The sequence below is a fragment of the Chenopodium album genome, chromosome 19 (assembly GCF_948465745.1).
Source record: "Chenopodium album chromosome 19, dcCheAlbu1.1, whole genome shotgun sequence".
NCBI classification, from domain to species: domain Eukaryota; kingdom Viridiplantae; phylum Streptophyta; class Magnoliopsida; order Caryophyllales; family Amaranthaceae; genus Chenopodium; species Chenopodium album.
The window spans coordinates 6921264-6938863 of NC_137852.1; the positions used below are offsets into that span (position 1 = coordinate 6921264).

At 35.5% G+C, this 17600-nt stretch overlaps 1 protein-coding gene across 1 annotated transcript; it reads right to left on the bottom strand.

Moving 5' to 3' along the window:
- Positions 1-14782: 14782 nt before the first annotated feature.
- LOC145593914 (BURP domain-containing protein 3-like) lies at positions 14783-16520 on the bottom strand. Its single transcript, XM_081650274.1, has 3 exons — positions 16476-16520; positions 16234-16342; positions 14783-15645 (listed from the first exon to the last, which is right to left on the bottom strand). Exons 1-3 carry the CDS (start codon positions 16518-16520, stop codon positions 14783-14785), a joined length of 1017 nt encoding a protein of 338 aa, XP_081506400.1.
- Between the last annotated feature and the right edge of the window lie 1080 nt (positions 16521-17600).

Sequence of the window (17600 nt, forward strand, 5' to 3'; positions counted from 1 at the left end):
CATGAATTGAATTAAAGTACTAAAAATTTAAAATGATATACTACATAAATGTATTATTGCATTATATTCTATACATAATTGTATTATTGCATTATTTTGACAATTACCACCTTCAATTATCTCCATTTTAGCAATTATCACCTTCAATTTTTTTTTTTTATTTTTTTTTTTTTTTTTTTTTTTGAAAATTACCACCTTCTCTTTTCAAAAACATTAAAAGTTACCACCTTCTTGCCTCCCAACTACTACATGATGTCATCTTGGGCCCACCATTTACCTTTCCTCCCTATTTCCCTCCCAATTCTCATTCCTAACTCGATTCTTATCTTCCCTTTCACTTTTTTTTCCCCAAACCACAAATAATTGTTTGTCAATTTTTAATTTGAAGGAGTGAATTGAAGTGTTTCTGATTTTTTGGGGGGTAAAAAAGTGAAAGGAGAGATGAGAATCGAGTTAGGAATGAGAAATGGAAGGGAAATAGGAAGGGAAGGAAAAGAGTGGGCCCATAATGGCGTCATGTGGTAGTTGGGAGGCAAAAAGGTGGTAACTTCTGATGTTTTTGAAAATAGAATGTGGTAATTTTCAAAAAAAAAAAAAAAAAAAAAAAATAGAAGGTGATAATTGCTAAAATAATGGACATAATAGAATGTGGTAATTGTCAAATTTTCCTTTTTATATATTAAAAAACATTCTTAATTAAAAATGGTAAAATTTCTTAAAACAGAATATGTGCCACGTTACGTGACACCCTTCACATGTATATATATTACATGTATGCCACATCACTTTTCACATGTATTGTATGACCTAGACTTGTCGAAGAGGGTGGGCATAGCTAAGTTGCAAGCCAAGATTGATAATCAAGCTATAGTGCAGATTTTGAGAAATAACGAAGAGTATGGTGGAGATGTGTGCACCACATTATTAGCTGTAAGATGCTACTAGCTAGACAGGAGTGGGAGGTTGAGATTATTCACATATATAGAGAAGGATATATAGCTGCGGATTGGCTTGTCAGTATTGAGTTGATTCAAGTCTCCCCGTTAGCTCTAGGTAGAATTTTACATAATGATATAGAATTGAGTTGATTCTGTTTCTTCAGTTTTTGGGGCTTGGCCCCTCGTGAGCACCAGAAAAAAGGGGTTTGATGGCAATACAAAAATGTTTATTACAAGAATTGAACACAAGATCAATAAGAATTGAATTAATATAATGCTCTTATCATCTTTGCTATCTATTAATTACGTACGTTATATATTCAATTAAAATATGTTAAATACTCTGTATTAAGCATCAATTTGAGATCACTTATTTAGTTTCATAGTTATTACTGTTCACTTTTATTTTAATTATATAGTTTATATTTTATAGCTCAAATAATATTTGTTGATATTCAAAGTAAATCCCAGTGCATCGCTCGTGCCACACACTTGCAACGACTTTTTTTCGTGGTAAAAAATGGCTTTTTGGCAACAACTTATATGTCGCTGAAAACGGGTTGTTGCTATACCCCCACTATTATTGTCAAAAATGGGTGGTTGCCAAAAATCAATTTTCTTGTAGTATATTTATTTATATATAAGGATGAAGTGGTTAAAATTCTTAATTAAATTTGACAACTATGAGCATTCTTAAATTTTATCATTTGTGAGAACTTAATTATAATTATTAATTTTCTAACCTCTAGTAAAGACTACATGATACAAGATAATACTAAAATTATCAAGAATTAATAATACACAAATACTTTTAATTTTGATTATTATTAGTCTTTTCTTAGTTAGTATTAAGAATCACTATGAGATCGGATGCAAAGGAATAAAATCATTTGTACATAACTAATCATCTAAAACTTGCAAAATTGTTACAATTGTACAAATTTGATATAGTTGTTGCTACATTCCAATATATTATTCCATTGTTAAATGTTGAATTTTTTTTCACTTACAAATGACAAAAAATACCAATTACAAAAAAAAAAAAATAGTAAAAATAATCAAAATAACATTATTATTTTTAAAATAAATTATTAACAAAACCTAAAGCAAAATTAAAGGTGGAGGCCTTATTTAATAAAATTTAAGGATTAATTTACAAAATAATTATTATTATTATTATTATTATTATTATTATTATTATTAACGTCAAAAATCCCAAGTACAAATGTTTAAAATAGGCATTTTTGCCTTAAAATCCAAGACATTTAATTACTTTCTTGATCGATCCAAAAAAATACAACTTGATCGCTAGCGCAACGATGGCCATGCATGATGGTGGTCGATAGTGGTTTATTAGGACAATAGAATGCTAGAATTTAATAAATGGTGTGAAAATCATGGAGTACACGTCTTTTATGATAAGGTCATCTATTTAAGTTAAATGTGTACATTATCGAGAAAAATTTAGTTATTTAGCAATACACTTATAATACGTATTGCAATCTAATTAATAAACATTCAATTTAAAAAGATAGTTTGCGAGGAAAAAAAGACATTAACCATTTCGTTTCTTGATGTCTTACATAAAAGTGGTTACATGCAATAATTTACCTAGCTACCCCAATTGAATAACTAAGTTATCTCATAAACTCATAAAATTTGACATTTATCTCTTGATGACTTCATGCCCGGCCCCTTTTAGGTTTAATCTAATGCTCTGATAATCCCTTGGCTTGAATATGAATCCTCGGCATTTCGACCAAAATTATTGGATGCGAAAACTCAACTTATTTCTCAACGAACCATAATCAGACTTCACATTATAGGTAGCTTAGACATCTTGGCAATTCCCTTAGGCAGCCCCTGCCGCTTGGCTTAAACTTGTAATGCCTTTATTTCCACCAACATTTAATCCACCATTGATTTTCTTATCAAAGTTAATATTACTACCCACATGTGATTGGTCTTTACCTGCTCCTTGAGGCCCCCATGTTGCATGGCTACCAGGATAATTAATTACCTTCCTTCCTCCAAAATTGAACCCTCCAGATGCACGAACATTCTTGTTAAAGTTAATGTTGCTACCCAATTGTGTTTGGCCTTTTCCCATCCCTTGAGCATTTGCAGAACCTGAAAATTCCTTATTTCCTCCGAAATTGAAGCCTGTAGAACCTTTACTTTGTTTATCAAAGTTAAAGTTGGATCCTAGTTGTGTTTGGCCTGAAACTGCTCCTTTGTTTTGACTGTTTGCCGTGTTCGATCCACCAAAGGTAAATCCTCCAGAGCCTTTAGCTTGTTTATCAAAGCTCAAATTACCACCTAATTGTGTTTGACCTTTAGTTTTCGCCTCTGTTTGTCCGTTTGTTTTACTTGCTCCAGAAATTTCATTTTGTCCACCAAAATTGAACCCTCCAGAACCGTGAGCTTCCTTCTTTAAGTTCAAGTTACCGCCAAATTGAGCTTGATCTTTACTTGTTCCTTGGGGTCCCCCTATTGCGTGGTTGTCGGGATAATTAATCTCCTTTTTCCCTCCAAAATTGAACCCTCCAGATGCATGAACATTCTTGTTAAAGTTAATGTTGCTACCCAATTGTGTTTGGCCTTTTCCCATCCCTTGAGCATTTGCAGAACCTGAAATATCCTTATTACCTCCAAAATTGAAGCCTGCAGAACCTTTACTTTGTTTATCAAAGTTAAAGTTGGATCCTAGTTGTGTTTGGCCTGAAAATTCTCCTTGGTTTTGACCTTTTGCCGTGTTCGATCCACCAAAGGTGAATCCTCCAGAGCCTTTAGCTTGTTTATCAAAGCTAAAATTCCCACCTAATTGTGTTTGACCTTTAGTTTTTGCCTCTGTTTGTCCGTTTGCTTTACCTGCTTCAGAAACTTCCTTTTGTCCACCGAAATTGAACCCTCCAGAACCGTGAGCTTCCTTCTTTAAGTTCAAGTTACCACCAAATTGTGCTTGGCCTTTACCTGTTCCTTGAAGTCCTCCTGTTGCGTGGTTGTCAGGATAATTAATCTCCTTCTTCCCTCCAAAATTGAACCCTCCAGATGCGCGAACATTCTTGTTAAAGTTAATGTTGCTACCCAATTGTGTTTGGCCTTTTCCCATCCCTTGAGCATTTGTAGAACCTGAAATATCCTTATTTCCTCCAAAATTGAAGCCTGCGGAACCTTTACTTTGTTTATCAAAGTTAAAGTTGGATCCTAGTTGTGTTTGGCCTGAAACTGCTCCTTGGTTTTGATCTTTTGCTGTGTTAGATCCACCAAAGGTAAATCCTCCAGATCCTTTAGTTTGTTTATCAAAGCTCAAATTCCCACCTAATTGTGTTTGACCTTTAGTTTTTGCCTCTGTTTGTCCGTTTACTTTACCTGCTCCAGAAACTTCCTTTTGTCCACCAAAATTGAACCCTCCAAAACCGTGAGCTTCCTTTTTTAAGTTCAAGTTACCGCCAAATTGTGCTTGGTCTTTACCTATTCCTTGAGGTCCCCCTGTTGCATGGTTATCGGGATAATTATTCTCCTTCTTCCCTCCAAAATTGAACCCTCCAGATGCACGAACATTCTTGTTAAAGTTAATGTTGCTACCCAATTGTGTTTGGCCTTTTCCCATCCCTTGAGCATTTGCAGAACCTGCAATATCCTTATTTCCTCCAAAATTGAAGCCTGCAGAACCTTTAGTTTGTTTATCAAAGTTAAAGTTGGATCCTAGTTGTGTTTGGCCTGAAACTGCTCCTTTGTTTTGACCTTTTGCCGTGTTTGATCCACCAAAGGTAAATCCTCCAGAGCCTTTAGCTTGTTTATCAAAGCTCAAATTACCACCTAATTGTGTTTGACCTTTAGTTTTTGCCTCTGTTTGTCCGTTTGCTTTACCTGCTCCAGAAATTTCCTTTAGTCCACCAAAATTGAACCCTCCAGAACCGTGAGCTTCATTCTTTAAGTTTAAGTTACCGCCAAATTGTGCTTGGTCTTTACCTGTTCCTTGAGGTCCCCCTATTGCGTGGTTGTCGGGATAGTTAATCTCCTTCTTCCCTCCAAAATTGAACCCTCCAGATGTACGAACATTCTTGTTAAAGTTAATGTTGCTACCCAATTGTGTTTGGCCTTTTCCCATCCCTTGAGCATTTGCAGAACCTGAAAGATCCTTATTTCCTCCAAAATTGAAGCCTGAAGAACCTTTACTTTGTTTATCAAAGTTAAAGTTGGATCCTAGTTGTGTTTGGCCTAAAACTGCTCCTTGGTTTTGTCCTTTTGCCGCGCTAGATCCACCAAAAGTGAATCCTCCAGAGGCTCTAGCTTGTTTATCAAAGTTCAAATTAGCACCCAATTGTGTTTGACCTTTATTTTTTGCTTCAGTTAGTCCTTCTCCTGAAACTTCCTTGTGTCCACCAAAATTAAACCCTCCAGAAGCATGAACATTCTTACTCCCTCCGTCCCTAAATTACATTCCTCCTTTCTATTTTTGATATTCCAAAATTACATTTCTCCTTTCTATTTTTGGTAAGTTTTTTTTAGTAAATTAACTCTCTTTTTCTGTTTTATATTTAATGTTTTCTCACTCATCCTTACCTAATCTCACTCATAATCCTTGTGCCAAATTACAATGAATATGATTGGTTAAAAATTTTCAATTAGGAGCATGTGATTGGTCCTTTTTTTTTACAAAGGATTGATGACATGTCATGAGTAATAACTACCCTATCTTTGTACTTCCTATTGCATTATCTAATTATTGTTATTTGTCTTATTCTTCCCTCCTTAATTCCCGTGCAAATTTCCAAAGAGGAATGTAATTTAGGGACGGAGGGAGTATTAAAGTTCAAGTTACCGCCTAACTGTGCATCACCTAAAAGTTTGACAAATCATTTAAAGATTACATCAAGAGTTAGATATAATATGTTAAATCTAAAGTTTATTCACAAACAAGTAAATATTGTTATACTACGTAATTTATTGTAATTTTTTTTATAGAGTTCTTTTTTTTTTTTTTTTTTTTTTTGAAACAAATTTTTTTTTTATAGAGTTCTCTTAATATTTCAATTAGCTTAAATCTTTTTTTTTTCCTATTAAATGTAGGCAAAATGTGAAAGGTTATTATCTATATAAAATGCGTTGAGTAAAATTAGCTAGTTTGAAGTAAACTACCAAGAAAAATCTTTGTATTATATACCTTTCTTTTGAAATTTTCCTCCTGGAATTATAAAGGTTGCTTCGGTGGCTGTTATTGCTATCTGCAAAAATCAAAAATCAAAACAATGAAACAAATAAACGCATTAATCAAGTGAAAAGAAGATGAATAAAGTCTTTTTTTAAAAAAATTTGAAAAAGACATGTAATTTACATAAAGAATAGTAGCAATCTGTAGGATGTATGACTCCATTGGAAATTATTCAAACTGAATAATTATTTTTTATTTGAAAGAACAAACTGAATAATTATTGATATACGAAGATCGATTTAAAGAATGGTGAAATTCTTCCTTTTTTTGTTTTCTAATTTTTTCTTTTTTTTTTTAATATATATAATTTTGATAATAAGCTAATTAGAAACTTTTTAACTTATGTTTTTTTGGTAAGAAGTGAATTAAAATGGGGTATTTAAAGGCATGAAAAAGATGTATTGAGTGATTTTCAACCATGTGTTTATTTGCGGAAAGTTTTACGATAATGCATGACTAAGACTGAGTTGTGATTTAGTTCACATAAATGTAATTAAATTTCCCAATTTGATCACACACGTGGTAGTATGTAACTATGACGAGATTTAGCTCACAAAAACGTTACAAATGTAATCGTTAGAATAATATTAGTTGATTTTAGGGAAAACAAACTAAGACTGTTGGTAAAATACCTGTTGATTCCAATGACAGAATAGAGAAGATGAAAGGGAAAAATACTTGATCGAAGATCTCAAACTCACAGTTGCGCCGTGGAACAAAATCCACTGCCTTAGAAGCGAAATACGCCACCACCGGTACAGGTTTCCTGATGACGTATGCCCCCCAAGTTTAACGCAACTCTCCTTCGTAATTCGTGTACCCGAACCCGAAGCGAGGAATTGCTCAAGAACTGTTCAGATCTCAAAGGGTAGGTTTGTGTTTATGTGTTTAGGGTATTTCAATAATGAAATTAACGTATATCTGAATAAGGAAAAATAGTAGTAGTATATTTATAAGGTCTTCAAAAGAAACCTAATAAATATAAACTTCCTCTTTGATGCTGTCGTACACGGTCGTGTAGGTGAGGGTACACGACCGTGTGGTAAAATCTTGTCCGCAAAAGTACACGGTCGTGTAGGAAAGATCACACGGCCGTGTAGTTGGGTTTATATGTAAGAGCTATCACACGATCGTGTACTATTAGACACACGACCATGTATCAATTGTTGCGAAACGAGTCTACAACCAAATGAGAACAAATATCTCCGGTTGCATTACCAACTCCAACAATCCCCCACTAATGCAAACGGACATGAGATCATGAAATCTGAACAGTAAAATGAAAGGCTAGGTACTTAAGCACTAGTATCCATAAGGTTTGAACTAATGCCTTAGTGACACAGGTATTCAACACTCTTCTGGTGAGTATCCAAAGGTTTGAACTCCCAGGAGCGAGGAAGGAACATGTATCACATACTTCACCTTTTGAACTTGAGCAACTCCGCCAGTCTTGGCCAACACCTTGGGCTCTCATGAGTACTTCAGGAAAACTACACCACAATTTTCCCTTGAAGGAGGCCACCCCTCGTACTCACGTAGGTGTTCCTTCTGTGTATAAAATACACATTCCCAACACATCTAGGGTTTTTCCCTGCAGGCTTAAAACACATTCAAGCACCTTGCAAACCCAAGATTCTTTGTGCAATGGAATAAGAACATTAAGAACGTAAAGTTCAACCCTATCAACTCGACGGTGCATCTATCAATCCACTGCTCAATGAGCTCTTAGGCTAGATGCATTAAGGGATACTCCCAACCTCAGTCATTCGGTACCACTATCATTCCCTACTTGAGTAGTAACTGGGCTAGTGATTCTAAGTCATTTAAGGATCACTATCGTTCCCTACTCTCAAGCAACTGGGCTAGTAGTATTAAGAGCAAGCAATGCTCAACCTTCCACGTTCGGTGTCATTATCAATCCTACTCTAAGAGCCACTGGGCTAATGGTCTTAAATCCACTTAAGAACCATCATCAATCCCTGCTCAAAGAATAACTGGACAAATGACATTAAGAGCTACGCTCAACCTTACTGAATCTACCTGGTCAACAAACCACTAAAAAGAGTTATAGATTCAACAAACATAAATGGTGTAAATCCAACAATGAATCAACCAAAACAAGGCTCTAGACCCATTCAGATGAACAAAAGTTCAACAAATTAAATCACTTCGGTATGTCCATGTAAGCTGTCTCAATTGACTACCCAACCTGGGTTATGGACATATTAAGAGCACTTAAAGCTCAACCTGTAAACTTCAAGCAACAAGTCTACCAAAGCATCTCATAACCATATAAATTAGAGGGTTATCAAGCCAGATCACTTCCAAACGTAGACTCATCTTTTTAAATCTTTGTCTCTGGAATAATTTAAAATACCCCACAGGATCTTAACTATATTCCCTTAGACAATCAAGCACTTACCTGTGCTTCATCCTTGTATAAGGACCTGCTTGATTCTTCTTTGCTTTCATATACTCTAATATGAGTATCACCTCCACAAGATCTGTCTAACTCTGTCACTACATCTGTAGTTCTTGACAACATACATAGACACTTGTGAAAAATAATGTAGAGAACATACATGAGGATTAACTTACCCCCACAATGGACAAACTTCCAGAGATTACTTTTTGCAACAATCATTTTCTTGACACACGTCATCCAATCTTATGAAACTTTGCTTCATAATGGATAGTATACACCAATTTGTTTTGCAGCTCACTAGAAACAGAGCATCACCTTTCATCATGTAAAAACCATACACTGAAGAGGTTCAACTAATCATCGTTGTTCATTCAATCATCATCTCTTAGAACTTACTGGACATGTACTTGAGAATCTTTCTCACTTTAACCTTCATCCCTGTACTAATTGAAACTCAAGCAATAATTGAGTAATTTTTCTCTTTTGACAAACTGAATGAACAATATAGTTCACAACAAAACCACTTCACGTCAAGAATAATTGTATTCATCATATAGATTGCAAAACATTTGCACACTTGAATCAAACATCAAGGGAAAATCATAAAAATAACTTTGGCTTAAGCATGATAAATATAATTTACCAAAATACTTTCTCTACATCACAAAAATGAGATTAATGCGTACCTTTATTAGTTCATTGGCTTACTGCCTAGAACCATTCTTCTTATCTCATAATCTTGTATTTGTTTCTTGGCTTTGAGACACATATACATCTTTATCTCAATAAACAACATGCATGTGAAGTTAACAACTTATGATCATTCTAGCATATGAACTCTATCAATGCGAACCATAGTAACATCACACATGCATCAAGAAATTCAACACACATGCCAAGAAAAACTTAACATAACAAGTTAGGGTACTCAAATCTAACCCCCACTCACCATACATATCACAAAGGATATAACATCATGAGTAAAAATACCTCATCTTCTAAGTTGTCCCCTGTTCATGCGTTTTAAATACACACCCTTGATTTCCAATCAATCATGCTAGGAAGCTTAAGCAACCTTACTGCAAAACAGACAAGCTTAGAACAAACCATGTGAGTCACAAAGATGGGTCAGCACCAAACTTACAGTATAAATCCTGACATCACAGTATCTTACCTTCAGCTCATTTCCAATCAACCTCCTTTCAACTCACCTTGAAAGATACTTACAACAGATGGATTTCTAATAGCAAGGCAAGATATATTCTTCTCAAGCATATAAACTCAAAGGAGCGCAAACTCGCATTAACATGCTTCTTTCCACAACTAGTTAATCAAGGCGTATTCATATGGTTTTCAGGATTGTTTATCCACCACTACATGAAAACATACCACACGACAAACCATCTACATACAACTTTCGATCAAGAAAGTGAAATCAAGATGATACAAAACTAGTTCAAGCTTTAATCAAATACACCTTAGGTGATGAACTCATCGACTTTACTGGCAGAATAAAGCTTAGGAAGCAAGAACAAATTCTATGAACGAGCAAAACTAACATGCCATGTCATAGGAAAACATATACTTGAGACATTTCACAGGTTTGAACATATCACGGTCATGCATGATAAACGTAGCAGATATTCAGCAAACACATCACCCACAGTCCCACAAGCGTTCATGCTTTACGTGAAACACATATAGAAATCAATTCTTCATAATTGGAAACCCCCACATCACATATACCACATGAAAATAAACATGACTCGGGTAACAAAATAGGGAGTAACATCCATATACTTGGGTGAATTACTTACTACACACCAGGCCAATAAACAATTGAAACATATCTGTAACCCCCACAATACTAACATTCACAGAATATTAATAGATCTTAAAGACATATGGAAGGTTAATTGCCATCCTTACCTCATGTGGGGCACTTACACTTTAAACTTGCACGACCATTCTGGCTTTGCTACGTCAAGCCTTTTTCATTCTACTAATAAGCACGGAAATCAACCTGGTCTCATCTAGACCATCAACAAGAAAAATAATTGCTACACCTCTAGCAAATTACACTACTAGAAAAAGGTCTAATTCCGACGGAACGGTTCCGACGGACATGAAAATCCGTCGGAAAACACTAATTTCCGACGGATTTTTTTTCCGTAGGAAATTTGCGACGAATTTGGAATTTCCGTCGAAAATCCGTCGTAAAGTAAGTGTTTTCCGACGGATTTTATTCCGTAAGAAATTTCCGACGGAATTATATTCCGTCGCAAAATTTCCGACGGAATATTATAAGTTTCCGACGGAAATTAATTTTTTTTAAAAAAAAAAAAAAAAAACAAACCCCTCAAACCCTAATTAAATGGGCGCCCCTCCCACCATATATATTCAACCTACTCTTTCTCTCTCCTCTCTTCTATCTCACTCCGCCTCTCTTCTCCTCACTCCGCCTCTCTTCTCTCTCTCCTCTCCTCTCCTCACTTCTCAGCTCTCTCTTCTCTCCTCTTCCTCAGTTCTCCGTTCTCCTCTCTCCCTTTTTCTTTTATTTTTTTTTTATTTTCTCCTCATCTTCTTTCCGCCTCCTCTTGCTCAATTCTCACCGTCGCCGTGAAACCTTGCTATTTCGAGCCTATATTAATGGTGTTATCTTGCTATTTCATACGGAGTATTATTAATGGTTTATACGGCCAAATTCGAGCCTGAAACCTCTAGATCTAGAGGTTTCAGGGTCGAATTTAGCCGTATTAAACCAAATACGGGTTGAAATTGGAAGCTTCGGTTGGTAAGGTATGTTTTCTGGTTTCAATTTTTTTTTGTTTTTCGTTTTTTTGGTTGTTGGTTGAAATTCGTGGGTTTTATTTGTTTTTTGGTTGAAATTCGTGGTTTTTTGCGATGGTGGTGGTTTTTTCTGGTGGTGGTACGGCCGGATTTGTTGTAGATCTGGGTTTGTTTTGGTGTTAGATATTGATTTGGGTGGGTTAGGGTGGTGGAAATGGTCGTTCAGGATTAGGGGGTGGGTCTGTGTTGGGTAAGGGGGAGTGGTGGTGCGGTTAGGGTAAGGCTGGGGAAGGCTGGGGAGTGGTGGTGCGGTGGTGGTGGTTGGTGAATCTGGGTGATTTGGGTGGGTCTGGGCGGTTAGGGTAAGGCTGGGGAAGGCTGGGGAGTGGTGGTGCGGTGGTGGTGGTTGGTGAATCTGGGTGATTTGGGTGGGTCTGGGTTAGGGTTTGGTGGTGGTGGTGGATGGATCTTGGTTAGTTTAGGGAGTGGTGGTTTGGGCTTAGGGTTGGTGGTGTTTAGAGGTGGTGATGCGCCGCGCCCCTGGTGGCGTGGCGTGTTTTTTTTTTAATTTCTTAAAATCCGTTTCCGACGGAAATTCCGTCGGAATTTTCCGACGGATTTGTGTTCGTCGGAATTTTCCGACGGACTTTATTAGTGCCCAAAAATGCATTCCGATTCCGTCGGAATTTTCGTCGGAAAAGTGTTTCCGACGGAAATTTCGTCGGAAAAGGTCGATTTTCCTACGAAAGGTTTTCCGACGACAGTTTCCGACGGAATTCCGTCGGAAACACCTTTTTCGACGGAAAAAAGGGTGTTTTCGAGGGATTTTTTCCGTCGGAAAACAGCAGTTTTCTAGTAGTGTTAAATACATTTCAAGTTCGTGAACAAAGCTAATATAAGATCACAAGAATTAAAAGAAATAATAATTCTAAATCCCCTTTTAATCTAAAAAGGGACACTTACAAGCTTATCACATACTCCGTGCTCAACAAAACATTGTCCATGATTAGGAATAAGGTCAACAACACACTATCGTAAGATAGAACACATATCATCCCTAATCTACTAGGACAAAACACATTAAAGTCCATGAGCATAAGTAAATTATCATTGGACAAACATACATTAGCAGAGATAAATTATTCGCAAACCAACAAGCAAAAGGCCACAGATAAACGTCACTTTCGGAGACCTTCCTCCTCAATACCACTCAGCAACAAGAGTACAACTAACTTACTAGTTAGTCTCAAGAACTAACTCATCTCATCCCCACATTGCATTGTAATAGCTCATAATAATAAACTTATGCATATAAAACAGGGGCACATAATAATAGACACCAATATTATGTAAAGTTAGAAATTGATAAACATTAATATACTGAGAAGGAACTTCCCTGGTATGTCGAGCATGATCGACTCCTTCGAGTTGTGACTTACATTGTTGTACAATGCTTGTACAGCTATGAGGCTTAATCGATCTCGCTGCCACATACTCATCGATAGACGGCATAGACAATCAATGAACCTGAATCATGCTCCCATGGCCGACCACTTTATCTGATGTGCTTTATCTCAGTTGACTTAAATTAACTACTCGCCACCATAATACCACTCTGGTACTCCATCTTTACATTATAGAGAATTTTGATCTTTGTACATTAGTTGTACTCATTCTCTGACATTTACCCATCCATTAAAAATCCTTTTGCTAGGAATTAAATAATAAGGCAACTAGTCTGCAAGCCTTGGAAGATAGAGGATTAACGTTCCTTTAATTCCTTGTCCCACAATCACAATAAGATTAATATTTTTTGATAAACCAAGACCCACCTTGATCTCCAACACAGGGACATTAATAGATTGGTTTAATTAAATTGTTTGATCGAACTTAATTTCTTAAGAAAGTCAATCGATCAACTACGTAAACAGATTTCACAAACTGCCGATTAAGAAATAATCCCCATAAAATAGGGTTCTTGAAATTCGAATAATGTGGATGAATTTCATACGACGATCCCGATCAAATGATATATATAATTGAATAATCCGGGAATCAACAGTATAATAATTAATACTATTTCGCTTCTAAATTGTTGGTAAAATACCTGTTGATTCCAATGACAGAATAGAGAAGATGAAAGGGAAAAATACTTGATCGAAGATCTCAAACTCACAGTTGCGCCGTGGAACAAAATCCACTGCCTTAGAAGCGAAATACGCCACCACCGGTACAGGTTTCCTGATGACGCATGCCCCCCAAGTTTAACGCAACTCTCCTTCGTAATTCGTGTACCCGAACCCGAAGCGAGGAATTGCTCAAGAACTGTTCAGATCTCAAAGGGTAGGTTTGTGTTTATGTGTTTAGGGTATTTCAATAATGAAATTAACGTATATCTGAATAAGGAAAAGTAGTAGTAGTATATTTATAAGGTCTTCAAAAGAAACCTAATAAATATAAACTTCCTCTTTGATGCTGTCGTACACGGTCGTGTAGGTGAGGGTACACGACCGTGTGGTAAAATCTTGTCCGCAAAAGTACACGGTCGTGTAGGAAAGATCACACGGCCGTGTAGTTGGGTTTATATGTAAGAGCTATCACACGATCGTGTACTATTAGACACACGACCATGTATCAATTGTTGCGAAACGAGTCTACAACCAAATGAGAACAAATATCTCCGGTTGCATTACCAACTCCAACAAAGACTTATGGAGAGAATAATAATAAGGATGACCAAATTCATACTAATATGATTTATATCTATCTATTTTAGGTAACCTAGTGCAATTTGATTATTTATACATATATTCTGTAAATATTAAAACAACTCATGTCCCATGTCACATCCTTTAATTTAATCTTTCAATTTTGTGTCCCCTTTCTAACAAAGGTTAAATAACAAAATAACCTAGCATTAATTCCATAAATTCATTGATGTTATCGATTAGTTAATTTTTCACCCAACTTTATATTACAAATATAGATAATTCTCACCCCTTATTCTCCTTTTTAAACTATTCTTTTTTCCAATAATATAAGCATATTTCAGCAAAAACTTTTTTTTTTTTAAAGTACATTGTGTACCTATAAACAACTCGTACAGTCGTACATGGTCAAGAATTTAATTAATTAACAATTAACTAAAAAAAGTTAGTTCAAGAGATTAAAGCAATATATATAAACTATAATCATATTTTACATTACAAATAAATTATCTGCAATCCATACATACATATCCATGAAATTACATCAGATCCACGTACAACAATCATGCCTAAGAGGCACATTACTAAATAAACAAGAACTGTTTATTTTATGGTATGCACACCAAATAACAAATTAAAGGTACTTTAATTAAATAAAATTACAAGACATATAATAATAAATACGATAAAAAAAATATATAAGTTATTTGGAAACCCAAACAATGTGATCCTCCGGTAGGAAATGGCAAACGGGCACAGTCCCTGGCTCAACCTTAAGCACTTGGAAGGCCAAATGCTTAGGGTTCCATTTCGACGTATCAACGTGACATATAGCCGCGGCCTTAACCTTTGTACCATCGGCGCCTACCAATGAGACCATGTAAGGTTTTGTTGTCTCGGTCTTGTGACAATAATATACGCCACAAGCGAAAAACATCTTGTGACATATTATTGCCCCCTTACATGGTACCTTTTTGACACCCGTAAAATCGTACTTTTGCATCTTGTTATCCTTCTCTACATAAGTATAGACGGTATCCAATTTTTTTCCTAGCTTAGTAGTAGCATAATCAACCATAGACTCTAAGGAAGTCGCGCAATATTTATCTTCTCCTTGGATGCCCTTGGCTTCACACTCCTTGATAGTCTCCTTCATGTCTTGTGCTTGTTCTGAGTTAGTTTCCACGTGAAACCGGCTCAAAATCTCCGGTAGTTTCTTTGACGAAAAGGGAATAGATTTAGCAACTTTTCGGGGTAACAAGGGAGCTCCATTGGTGGATTTGGTGAAGTGTAGGTTCATGTGAGTTCCGGGTTTAAGGTCTTTTTCTTGGAAAAATAGGGCTACACTTTGGTTATCTTGGAGTTGAGTCTTGGTTGCGGCATATTGGTAAAGAAAAGGAGATGGTTTGCCTTTGTGGTGGACGTCGACTGAGGCGTGTTTTCCCTTTGGACCGACGTATACGGATGTTCCACCTTTGCCAACGTGAACGTCGGCTGCTCCTTTGCCTGGTTTCCCAACATCCACATCAACTCCGTTGCTTCCTACATGAACTCCCGTGCCACCCTCTAGTACAATAGTGTATGTAACAAGCATGATAGTAGATTTTAAATGTCAAATAATAGACATCAACATCTAATCAATTAAGGACTTTACAAATTACTACAAGATACGTGTACATGATAATCAATTTCATGAATAATCTGGAATTTTGGACATATTAGCTTATTTGACCAACATTAGCTTATTGACTATTAAATAAGCTAATTTAAAGTGTTTGGTGGGAAGCTTATTTAAAGAGCTTATTTCACTAAATAAGTATTTTTTGGAAAATAAAGCTCCTTTCAGGATCTTTTAATTAGCTTTTTCATTAATATATGGTGAAATGACACTTATATCTCCATTTAATTTATAAAATCCTCCTATCCCACAATTAGCTTATTGGTCATTTCACATACTCAAACAACTTTAAGCTATCGGCTATTTACCAAATATCTTTATACAATCATCTAAAAAAATAAGTTAGTCAAATCAGTTAATACAATCAGCTAGTCAAAATCAGCTAATATAATCAGTTTCAGCTTTTAGTTTTAAGCTATGCACCAAACACAGGCCAAAATAAATCAATGCAACTTGTATATAACATATATACTAACCTGACTTTAAAGAGTCCTCAATGATCTTAGGCATAGGAGTGTTAGGCAACATCTTTTTCCAGTATTCTTCTGAGGATGAAGCTGCATGACTTGTAACTCCAAGTCCAACCTATTAAAATTAACATTAAAGAATTTCAATTAGTATAATAATTTCTTTCTAATCATCATATATATAAATTAAATAAAACGTACGTAACATATAGTATAACAAGTGTGTAATAGGCTAGGATTAAGAATCTTACAAAGAGAACAACGAATATCGATAGTAGACGGAAGTAGGACTCCATTGTAGTTAAGGTTAGCTAATTTAGTAGAGAGCAAAAAGAAAAACCAAAAGAAAGTAAGGTTAAGGTTGAGAAACAGAACTACAGAAGAGTAGAACACAGAGTTATAACTCAAGAGTAAGGCAATTAGCAAAGGGAGTGAGTGTATTTATAACAATTATTTGATAAGGATCGAGTGGTGTAACATAGGCTATATTGATTTAAAAATATTTAAGTGTCACATTCGTTTGATCAATTGTAGAAATTAAAAGGCCTTTTAAGGAATTCTCTAGCAATCAAAATAAATGGTGGGGCGGATGTCAAATTGTCTAGCCAATTAAAGTCTGAAAAGTGGCATTTAAAATTTAAAATTAAAATTACGTCTACATCATCAAATTACATTATTGTTTGGGATTTTCTTACACTAAAATGATGGAGGACGTGATGTAACTATGGCGGTTTTTGCATGGCCCGTTTATCTCAAGTGTCGAGAACTTCTAGAAGTAAAATAAGTTAATCAATTATACTTATTGCATCAGTAGAATATCTTTCTAAATTACTAAACTACTAAAGTTGCCAATTTGCCGTGCATTAGTACGGCCCTTCGAAGTATATAGACTATGTACGTTGTGGCCTAAGTATGATTTTGTTAAAGCAGGACCTTCTTCAACAACACCATCAACATGTTACATGTACATATGATCAAGTGATGTCCCATATTGATGAAAGAAGATAGTGTTAAATAAGGTTAAGAACTACTCTTTTATCATATGATTTTGAAGTAGATCCTCCTTTAATCTTGTGAAGTGAACTCTCTCTTAGTGATAATTACATTCCAAACCTGTATTTAACATGGTATATAAAGAGGCGTGTCCATAAATTAGGACCTTCCTACATGATGATGTTAGTTTATTTTTCATTCAATTGGATTACATCAAACTAATAAGCTAACTTCATGATCAAACAAGTGAAATTTTTGTGTGTTTAGACCTACGTTAAGGGGAAAAATATGATAACAAGTGTCTCTTACTAGGACTTAATTGGTAGCCTTGTGCCTGATCAAACTCAATCATATTACTCACTTTTTTTTTTCTTTTTTACATC

Bases quoted from the DNA above. Each gene is read 5' to 3' on its own strand.
- LOC145593914 (XM_081650274.1), bottom strand. From the start codon at position 16,520: ATGGAGTCCTACTTCCGTCTACTATCGATATTCGTTGTTCTCTTT. The intron at 16,343-16,475 runs GTAAGATTCTTA...TAATTTTAATAG, and splicing joins CGATATTCGTTGTTCTCTTT to GTTGGACTTGGAGTTACAAG. The intron at 15,646-16,233 runs GTTAGTATATAT...CTATTGTACTAG, and splicing joins TGAGGACTCTTTAAAGTCAG to AGGGTGGCACGGGAGTTCAT.